Source organism: Herpailurus yagouaroundi, unplaced genomic scaffold (genome assembly GCF_014898765.1).
Source record: "Herpailurus yagouaroundi ecotype Mexico unplaced genomic scaffold, PumYag 160, whole genome shotgun sequence".
In the NCBI taxonomy this organism is placed as follows: domain Eukaryota; kingdom Metazoa; phylum Chordata; class Mammalia; order Carnivora; family Felidae; genus Herpailurus; species Herpailurus yagouaroundi.
The window spans coordinates 26,819,461-26,830,680 of record NW_024412401.1 but is presented as its reverse complement, the minus strand read 5'-3'; the positions used below and the strand labels follow the sequence as shown (position 1 = coordinate 26,830,680).

At 40.9% G+C, this 11,220-nt stretch overlaps 1 protein-coding gene across 4 annotated transcripts in view; it reads right to left on the bottom strand.

Moving 5' to 3' along the window:
- Positions 1 to 6,714: 6,714 nt before the first annotated feature.
- Positions 6,715 to 11,220, bottom strand: part of PLPPR1 (phospholipid phosphatase related 1) — a 326,239-nt gene continuing 321,733 nt past the window's right edge. For all 4 annotated transcript variants that reach the window (XM_040481836.1, XM_040481835.1, XM_040481834.1 and 1 more), the window contains one exon: positions 6,715 to 7,103. In XM_040481836.1, the coding sequence (XP_040337770.1) occupies positions 7,071 to 7,103 (33 nt within the window). In that variant the 3' untranslated portion in view covers positions 6,715 to 7,070. The remainder of the gene's footprint in view (positions 7,104 to 11,220) is intronic.

Genomic DNA, 11,220 nt, shown 5'->3' with positions numbered 1-11,220 from the left:
AGATCCAAGAAGAGCTGGTGTTTCAATAGGAGTCTGAAGGCAAGAAAAGACCAACGTCTGAGCTCAAAGAGTCAGGCAGGAGAGGTTCCCTCTTACTTGAGGAAAGGTTAGCCTTTTTGTTCTTTGCAGCTTTCAGCGGATTTGAAGAGGGACACCCACACTATGGAGGGCAATCTCTTTAGTCTGCTGATTCAAATGTTAATGTCATCCAAAAACTCCCTCACAGACATATCCAGAATAACGTTTGACCAAATGTCTGGGCAACCTGTGGTTCAGTCAAGTTGGCACATAAAGTTAACTATCACAGCATAGGTAGTCACTAGATCATTTCCATTTTATAGATGAGTAAACTAAACCTTGGAGAGGTTAACTTCTCTCAGCGCACTCAAATAGAGATGAATTTACAATAGAGATGCATTTACAGTCTTCCTCCAAAACTCACGTAACTATTATTTCACTCATCTGACAACAGTAGCTACCCAAGTTGCTGTAGCTAGGGATGAAATAATTCCATCCTCTCTTACCTGTTATATTATAGCTTCCACTCTAATGGCGGTCAGGGTAGGGTCCTTATACTTTTTAAGTTTGATTAGCTTAACATATAATAGTAAAAAAACTGACTTTCTTCTGGTCCAGAGACACAGGGCCTAAAATACTTTGAGATTACTACACAGTTAGCGAGAAAGGGCAAACCAAGCAGAGGTGTAGACTGACCTCAGTGAGAAAGGTTCAGTGAATGTTGTCCCGCATTGTCCTGAATGAGAAAAACTGGGACCAAGAAGAAAACCCACTGCTGGAAAAAAATCGAGTTCAGTCAACTATAGAAAAATCACCTTGGCCATAGGACTAGGTCTATGTAGTAGGCTTTTCTCATGTCTTATCGAAATATCTGTATACACTATTCAACTTTTGGCTTGTGATTTCATGCTCACCAAGCAACATTTTAAGCAATAAAATGGTTTCCTAGATATCCTAATTACAAGATGGGATATGGGTAGGAGATGTCAAATTCTGGACACCAGAGTTGTTTTTTAGTTTATGAACAGAATGACAGAGATAATATTTTAAAATGTATTTACATGCTTTTCTCTGCATTTCCTTATTCCCTTTCCCCCCCAGCTTTTATCTACTTGCCTTGGGGGAGATTTAGGATTGTCACAACAACAACACGAAGAGAAGGAAAGAGTTAATGTCTCCCAAAGGAATAGATTTTACCCTAAAAAGTCTGGTTTAACTGGAAGAGAGGGAATTATACTTAATTGGAAAGATAGGATTTTTTCCCCCTCTACTCAGAGGGACAGAGAGGCTCATTAGGAAGTTTAGACTGCTTTTAGAAAACATGCCGAGAAATGGGTTACATTTTTTATTCTGCTACACTCAATAAGAGTCTGTCGCAAAGGAATTGGCCGTCTTTGAGGAACTCAGTGCCTGTTTTCAGGCCAACAGGGCTGTGGTCCAGACCCGATGTTGTGACTTCTATCCTGAGATTCCTGCCTAGAACTAGAGACCATATCCTCCTTGCCTTGACACTCCCTTCCCCACAAGTCGTGCTTGTGTTACTACAAAAGTTTGGAAATGCAAGTGGTGGTGGTAATAATTCTATCCTCAGTATCTAGGGAAAGCATCACAGAGCTATGGCATTTGAACTGCATCTCAAAATATGTTTTTTCTTTTGAAGTTCTTAGAATAAAGATGCTACAATAATAAGAAGTAACAGGTCTGATGAAGGGATACATTCTTAAGAATCCTATAGAGACACACAGCAGGTCTATTTTGCTTTATCATTTAATAAGGATGTTTTTGAAAAGTTAGACTCCAACTTCATGCCAGTGAGGTGAAAGTCATGGTGATAAAGCTGGTATAAGTTCACCAAAATCAGTGATTTCAGCAGGCAGTGGTAGATTAATACATACACAATGGATCTTGGTATGATCCGAATCTGTAAGTATCTATTTTTAAGGCGGTCAAACAACTGAAAATCCCTCTAAGGGTGAGTTAATTCACCACTGGTGACTATTCAGTTAATTAGCCCTAGACCCCGAACTAGACAGCGTCTACCCAGACAATAGGCAGCTGGAGTGGAGGTCCTCCTGCCTGTGTTTTACACTTACCCCTGTGGCTGCCGAAGAACAGACAGAAGAAATGCCAAATGAGGGAGTAGTTAACTGTGTGGTCCCTACAAAGGCAGAAACTCTGTTGGCTACAAAGAGGGAGCACAAGAGGGGGATGTAAATGTTTTGTACAAAGTTATGCATGATGAGTCTATGTGACTTGAGTGAGCCTGGGTTTACTCAATTCTGAAATACTGTGGGACATCCCTTGAAACGGAGGAAAAAGTGCTTCACAGGATGATTCAAGACAGAAATGACTTTATATAACAACATTAAACATCGTCATCCCAAGAGAAGAGTTGTTCTCTGTTCCAAAATATTTGAGATAAATTGGTAAATGGAAGTTCCTTTAAAGTTAATAAGGCATGGATAAAGAATACACACACGCGCACGTGCGCACGCGCATACACAGTGGAACACTACTTGGCAATCAAAAAGAATGAAATCTTGCCATTTGCAACGATGTGGATAGAACTGGAGTGATGTGCCAAGTGAAATAAGTCAGTCAGAGAAAGATAATGTCATACGATTTCACTCACATGTGCAATTTAAGAAGCAAAACAGATGAACATAGGGGAAAGGAAGGAAAAAGAAGATAAAAACAGAGAGGGAGACAAACCATAAGAGACACTTAAATACAGAAAACACACTAAGGGTTGATGGGGGTAGGGAGATGGGCTAGATGGATGATGGGCATCAAGGAGGGCACTTGTTGGGATGAGCATGGGTGTTGTATGTAAGTGATGAATCACTGGGTTCTACTCCCGAAACCATTATTGTACTATATGTGAACATGGATTTAAATGAAATTAAAATATATACATATAAAGTTAATAGGGTAAAGTAAGGACTTTTGTTGTTGTTGTTTTTTTAGACACTATCTTTAAGGAAAAGAGCTTCATACTCACCCTATTCTTCACTCTGCTCATAGGTTTACCTGGTTTCATGGGAAGTCCATAGATTGTAACCTTTTATAGATGCTGACACACATAGGATACCAAAATGAACAAGACAGGCTGAGGACACAGGCACCAGCCTTGTGTGGTATAAACGCTGCTTTCCCAGGCAGAGGAATTTCTAATTTTAGAAATGTGTGTGCAGTTAACTGGGCTCCACAAGGGTCAATGGGCTGGAGGGTAGAGTATCAATGGGTCAATTGATCTTGGGCTATCCATGAACATATCAACCCATCCTGGGACATCTGGATCAAGAGCTAGGATGCAAACAAGACACCTGGTACTCACTACAAAATTCCTGTAGTAGTACCAGGAATGACAGTACATGACAGACTAGTTCTAGCACACATCTTCAATTCAGCGTGGTGGGAATAGTACAACAGCTTTAATGCAACCCTATTCCTTAAGACGAACTGGGGCAATCTGGTATTTCATGTGTTTGCCTCCAAGATATTTAGCACCCTTGAGAGTGTAGTTGCATAAAGTAGGGAAATCGAGCCAATTTTTTGAAACAAAAAGACTACTCCAGGCTCTTCTGCTCTTTAAATCATCCCACTGGTACCCACTCCCTCTTCTGAGTGTGGGATCATGCCTGTTTGCATTCTGATTCAGAAGCTCAACATACAGCCCTTCTAGCACAGTTTAAGAGAGAGATCTTCAGAATTTGCCAAGAGAGGCACCCAGACGCTCATGCGTGCTGAGTGCAGCTCCCTTACCTTATCAGTCCTGTATCTAAATATATTTATCTTTCAACTAGTGGTGGTACCATTCAGGCTGCATTCAAATTCTGTTTATTTCCAAATAAGTCATTGTCTCCTTAGCCAAACTGGGAGGAAGTCTGGAATCCATCCATTTGGCAAATTTAGTTATTCGCTCTGTGAAGTTGCTCAGGTCAACATACTTCCTTAGCCTTCTTTTGTTCCTTCCCTCTTCCCTCTCACAGGCTTCTCAGGCTCCTGTGGGCTTTCCTTAAAAAGAGGAAAAGCTCATTATGGAATTCGTTCAGAGGCTATCGCGACCACTCGTCCTACTTAGACAGAGGGCTTGGTCTTTCGTAGAAGGCTGACGGGGAAAGGTCCTTAGCCCTAAGAAATGAATCTCAAATGGCAGGCTTGAAACATCAACGTGAGGCCTGTGAAGTGACTTGGGGCTAATTGGGGCAACCCTAACGTTGCCATGGCGTCATGGAAGGAATCAGACTGGCTCAGCGGTCCCACAGATGCGAGCCCAGAGATGTCCCTTATTTCCAAGTGTTGCAGTGTGGTGTCCTCTGGAGTGTGGCTCGGTCATGTACCAACACCCACCAAGCCCAAGGCCAGGCAATTGGTGTCTGTGGCCAGAGCGCTTGTAATACTTCTGAGAGATCCTTCCAGATGGAAACTGGAAAGCAAAGTAGAAGGATAACACTCACTTTGTCAACTGGACTTCTGTTCTTGGAAATACCGTCTGGGAGTCACACATTTAAATGGCCTCTCATTTTGATGAGAAACGGGTAATGGAAAATCCATATAGCCTGCCAGCGCTTTTCAGAATGTCTTACCACGAACGAGGAAATAAAATCAAACCCTCATTGCTGTTATGAAAACAAAATCCTCAAATACGTTTAGAAAATGAGTCACTCACATAAGAGACTCTTAAAAACTGAGAACAAACTGAGGGTTGATGGGGGGTGGGAGGGGGGAGTGGGTGATGGGTATTGAGGAGGGCACCTTTTGGGATGAGCACTGGGTGTTGCATGGAAACCAATTTGACAATAAATTTCATATATTGAAAAAAAATAAATAAAAGCATGCCAAGTATCCAATGGAAAAAAAAAATGAGTCACTCAGAAATCGGGCAATGTGACGCTTGGGTAGCTTACACAAAGTGGAGAGCTCAGAGCTCGCACGTTATTCCTTCTGAGAAGCAGAATGCATCTTCCTGTACGATGTGCTTTTCTTACCTACATCATCCCCTGAACCATCTAAGCAGGTACATCACATTGAGAAACCTTTGAAAAGACGCGGACTTGGTTCAGAGGCATCTCGATTTAGGGGAGTCAGGAGGACCTGGGTGCTCACACCGGTGCTGACATGCACAACACTACCTTGGAAGAGTCACGGCTTCGCTGGGCTGTTTGGAGAAGAACCACACTACGTGTGCGAAAGCACATGGTATGGCATCCAGGATGAACAAAGCTTCCAGTGTTCTTTCCCTCCTCACCTGCTTACCCAACTTCAGCCAGACAGAGCTCAGGTGCGTGTGAGAGCACGAGCGTGGAAATGAAAATAACCTCAGGCCAGAATGAAATGAGAGATCAGGCCAGGTTTTAGCAGAGGTCACTTTCGTTTTTAAGAACAACCAACTTTTTATTGGCGACTCAACATGGGCAGGCTGAAAACCAAGGTTTTCACATCCAGGTTGTGTTTCCAAGTGTCCTAATAATTGCAAGAATTTTAAAATTTTGCCTCCACATCCCCAGTCCCACCCACCTCCACTCACACTCGCTCACATACTCCCCCACGAAAAGACCTACCAGTCATGCCTCTGCTGGCCCTGATCTCAGCAGGCATGGAACTAAAAAGTGTAAACATGTGTTGGGCTCACTTCATTGTGGCCCTTCAAATACCCAGGGGATGAAGCTTAAAACAAACGACAGGAGCCAGAGTACATTTTGTGATAACTTTTTTTTCTTCTCTTTAGAAAAAAAAAAAAAAAAATAAAAAAAAAAAAAAAAGCTAAGAGCCAACATGAAAGTGTCAAGAAAACATTCTGATAGGTCCAGACAAGGGAGTTCCTTCTCTGAAAGGAGTTACACGTTAGTTATTACCATGCTAGAAAAATGAGATGCAGTTAAAATTCTAGAACAATTAAAAGCCACAAAGCCAAGCTGTTGCTCTGCGGCTCTAGGTTGTAGATGCTCCGATACCCTTTCTGTAAAATAATACTGTGCAAACTGTAAAATATTCATTTTCATAGAAAGTCCATACAATATGATATACAAAACTGTTGAGTTGACAGGGGAGACTGGTACTGGTTGCTTTTTGGAAAGAGGTCTGCAGTGTTACCTCCCAGTGCAAGGACATGATTCCAGAAAGATCTTGAATTTTTTAATTATTTATTTATTTATTTAAAAAACTTTTTTTTTTCAACGTTTATTTATTTTTGGGACAGAGAGAGACAGAGCATGAACGGGGGAGGGGCAGAGAGAGAGGGAGACACAGAATCGGAAACAGGCTCCAGGCTCTGAGCCATCATCCCAGAGCCCGACGCGGGGCTCGAACTCACGGACCGCGAGATTGTGACCTGGCTGAAGTCGGACGCTTAACCGACTGCGCCACCCAGGCGCCCCTCTTGAGTTTTTTTTTTAGATGGGAGAAGACTTTATCTAGGAGAGAACCATATAACCCCAATAGCCCTCAAATCCAGGAGTCTCTGCCACTTTTTTATGTTAAGTAAGTGACTTCACTAATATAGTACTTTAACTTGGAATACAAAACAGGTTAAGAGACAAGAACACAAAGTTCTTTGTGAAAGGAATGTTTCTTTCTGCCCAATTGATTTTGAGATTTACCATTAACCAACATTGCCCTCCCTGCAACTCAAAAGTTAATTTTCATTAAAATTTAAAAGCTCTGGAGGAGGCAGCAAGTGCAGTAATAAAGGGGTAAGGTGAATTGTTACATTAATTTTATTTCTGTGCCTATAAAACTGAGAAAAGAAGGTCTGTGTACAAATATCACAAAACAACATCAATCATTGAATCAATGTGGTTCTTCAATGCGCACTGGAACAAGAAGAAAGTTTTGTTGGTGTAAAATTCTGGCATAAATATATTAAAGCTGACAAAAAAAAAATCAGGGCAAGCTACATCACTTCCTCATACAAAAAAATGTACAAAACATTAGCTTCTAACTAGATAAACATAATACTTGTCTTCACAGTTTGACATCAAGTAACTGTGTGTCTTGAAGTATCGAATTGGAGGGTGATAAAAAAAACAGCTTGTGACACATCAGCTGTCTCAGGTGACTTCGGTCATGGAGGCAGAGTGATTCTGTAAAGACAAGCAGGTGTAATCTCAGAGTCGGGCTGATTGACTCGTGCACACTCACTCTTCCCTGGCTGTGCCCTTGCTCTCTCGTCTCCTGACTTCATACAGGCTGTTCCCTCTCCCTGAAATGCTTTTCCAGGGCCTCACAAATTATCACTGTTTCTATTAAATCTTCCCTGATTTTTCAACCAAAAATAAATAATTTCTGCACCTAAACTTGGTCTCTATAAAGTTGTCTTGTATCATACTTACTCAATCATATTTTAATAGAAACATTTAAGGATCTCAAAGTAACTTCAGCTGCATTCCACATTTTTTTTTCAACATTTATTTATTTTTGGGACAGAGAGAGACAGAGCATGAACGGGGGAGGGGCAGAGAGAGAGGGAGACACAGAATCAGAAACAGGCTCCAGGCTCCGAGCCATCAGCCCAGAGCCTGACGCGGGGCTCGAACTCACGGACCGCGAGATCGTGACCTGGCTGAAGTCGGACGCTTAACCGACTGCGCCACCCAGGCGCCCCTGCATTCCACATTTTTAATGTGGTGTTTTAATATCAAACGGTTCTGAGTTTTGAAAATTTTCTGTATGATTTATTCTTTGAGTCATGAGCTATAAAGAAAGGAGTTTAATATTTTCAAATGTACAGGGTTGTTTTAGGTATAGATATCTATTTTTTTCCTAAAGAATGTAACCTGTGTGATATTGATCCTTTACAATTTCTTGAGACTTTTATGTGATTTATTTTCATAATGTTTCATATGTTTTGAGGATTGTATGTAATGCACATTAGATCTTACTAATCATCTATATTTTCACTATATTTTATTTGCTTATTAATTAGAGAGAAATGTGTTACAATCCATACTATGCTTGCAGCTTTGTCCCCTTTTCCTCGTAATTCTATCGTTTTGAGCATTTATGGCTTGTTTATATAACCCCTACCTCTTGTTTACATAACTTCTATATACAGGTCCCAACATTTCCTCTTTTGTCTGAACTTAAACCCCCCAGTCCATGGGGTTGGGAAATGACTTAGGAAACTGTGGCTTTAGATCTGATTATTATTGGTTTCTTGATTCCTGTTTATGTTTAAAATACTAGAGATTCATATATTCTTGAGAGCTCTACTACAAATTTTAGAAACTAAGTATTTTGTTTTTCAATGTACTTTTTATCTGTCATGTTTGTGAAAACTAGAGCTTGATGCATTTCTTGCCATAATGTGAAAAATGACTTTTCCTTTATGTCTTCACTTTTATAATATGCTTCCTTTTTGGAAAAAAAAATGTTGGGTCAATGCTTTGTTAATTTACATGCTTATAAGATTCCATTTCAGAGTAAGCAGTAAAGATAAAGTAATTCAATAGGCTAGGATAACTAAATGGGTGACTTTGGGCAGACTTCTTTAACTTTCCAAGTCTTGTCTTCTATTTATGATATGATGTCTACAATATCACTAGTTTCAAATCAAGGGGGCCCTTAGAATTCCTCTGGGAATATTTTCTGAACTATAAATATTCTTTTACCTCATGATTGATGGATTAGAACCTCCTGGGGTAAGGTTCTAGGCACCTGGGTCTCAGCACCCATTAGATTCTTTTTCTGCTAAAGAAAAAAAGGTCTCCCCTTCTTCCCAAATCTGGAGACATTGAGAGACTTTACACCACACCCAGAGTGAGTTCATACAATCCTTTCATTTCTAACTTCCTTTTGTGAATATAAACTATGTTTGACAAGTGCACAGTTGCTCAACACCAAGGGCGTGGAGAAGCAGAGCACAGCTCCAAGCTGGTCTCCTTAGGGTCACAATAACTCTGTGGGATCCTAGAACAGGGTGTCTATGAGATTACAAGAACTCTACAGGACCACAAAATTATGCTTTGGAAACCTGACCATTTTTGTTTTGTTTGGATTCTATAAATACTTTTTGGTTTTTATTTAGTACTTGGGAAAGATTTTAGAAAATGAACCCTGTCTTAATCAACTATGCTAAAGGAATCACAGAAGACAAATCTTCAAATTTGAGTTGATTTTCAGAAAGGAATAAAAAGCACTGTAACTCCATGTGGTAAAAGGGAGAGGTGTCTCAGGAGGAAGGAAAGGAGGGTGACCAGGTCCCCTCTCCAGCCAGACAGTCTTCTCCTTGAGGTCTTTTTTTTTTTTTTTAACATTTATTCATTTTTGAGAGACAGAGACAGAGCATGAGTGGGGAAGGGGCAGAAAGAGAGGGCGACACAGAATCTGAAACAGGCTCCAGGCTCTGAGTTGTCAGCACAGAGCCCGACGCGGGGCTCGAACTCACAAACTGCGAGATCCTGACCTGAGTCGAAGTGGGACACTCAGCCGACTGAGACACCCAGGCGCCCCCAACTCCTTGAGGTCTTTTGAACAGTGGGATAGATTTCGCACGTATGAATAGATGCTCTGAAGAGAAGTTCCTATTTTCTCTCAGATTCCAAAAGATCTTCTCCCTGGGAAGATGGTTCTATCCCAGATATTACAAAGGAGTCAGCTTCTAATAGCAACCACAGCTGTTGGAGTTGACTAGGGAGTCCTTGCCCACAGGAGAAACCACAGGGCAGATTTCTTTTGGAAGAACTGTAGCTCAGTTCAAATACAGTATCCCTTACCGCATGTTTCCATTTAATGCTAAATTGCAGACTTCAGAATGGAATTTCTCTTGAATGAAATGCCAGGCCCTATGGTATAGTACAGCAGGCGGGGCCTTTGGAATTAGATGGGTCTGTTTTAATTTTATCTGGGTGACCTTGGGCATGTTTCTTAAAATCTTTGTATTTTACTTAACTTACCTACAAAATGGGATTTATAACAATTGTAGGATTATTGTGAGGACTGAATGTGATGGCTTGCAATAAATGCTAATTTTCTTTTCTTGACCCAACAAGTAAAGGGTATAATCATCCTAACTGCCCACATGAAAACATTTTAAATAAAGGTGGATGCTTTGTTACTTGAGTCTTCTATAGTTGGTGTGGAAGGCATCACTTGAGAAGTCAACTTTCTAACCAGCGTCCTGTGGCTTCTCTTTGACTAGTCTGCAGAAGCCCTGTTCACTGTTTCTTATTAATTTCTGTCTTCTGTGGGGGTTCAGATAGTGACTATTGTCTGATTTTTGGTTCTTGCTTTTGTCTAAAGTCTCTAGTTCAGGTTTTGTTTCTGGCTTGCCTCTGCCCCTGTCAAACATTCATTTCATGCCTCACGAATGCCAGGAAATATGGAGAGTAAATAATAGGGTTCAGATCCTCAAGGTCTCCAAGCTCTTGGCAGAGGCAGATATGAAGGGGCATTATTGGCATTAATTGTGTAGGACAATCACACAAGGGTCCATGAGGTCCTTAGGCCCAAGCCTATTATTCAGAAATGGCCTCGTATCCAGATGGAACGATACACATGGAAACAAAGATACATGGGCAGATTGAAGGAAGTTCAACTGCTGCTCGTAGTGAATCATGATATATATTTTAAAGATAATCTTTCATTCTATCTTGTGGAAGAGCAGAGTTTGAAATTCTGTTTGGCACTTCATATTTCAATGTAAGTGGAATCCCCCCAAATACGACCTAGATGTCTCTATGACCTTTGTGGTCACTATCAATGGTCCTGAGGGAGAAGAGAGAGAGGCCTGGAGAAGGCTTCCAACAGAGGGTAGTGCTTGAGTGGTGTTTGGCGGAAGGATGGGGTCCAAAGTCGATGTCCTTAAATTGGGACATTTAAGGCAAAGTAGAGAGCATTTAAAAGAACACAGAGACTCCCATGTTTGTGGAACTCAGTAGCTATTTGTTTGCTTTTAAAACTCACCTTTGTCTTCAGTTGCTTCACCTCAAAAGTAGAGGAAACCACTCTGATCTTATCAGGTACAGAAACATAATTAGATAGGGAAGACCAGAGAAAGTCTATCTCACCATTTCATTACAAGGGATCATGATTTAGCTCCTTTATCACTCAAGCTGCATCGATAGGCTGTATATAAATAAACCAGCAATAGATTTTTTAGTATGTTACTTTTTTTTTTTTACATTTATTTATTTTTGAGAAACAGAGTGAGACAAAGCGTGAGCAGGGGAGGGGCAGAGAGAGAAGGAGACACAGAATCTG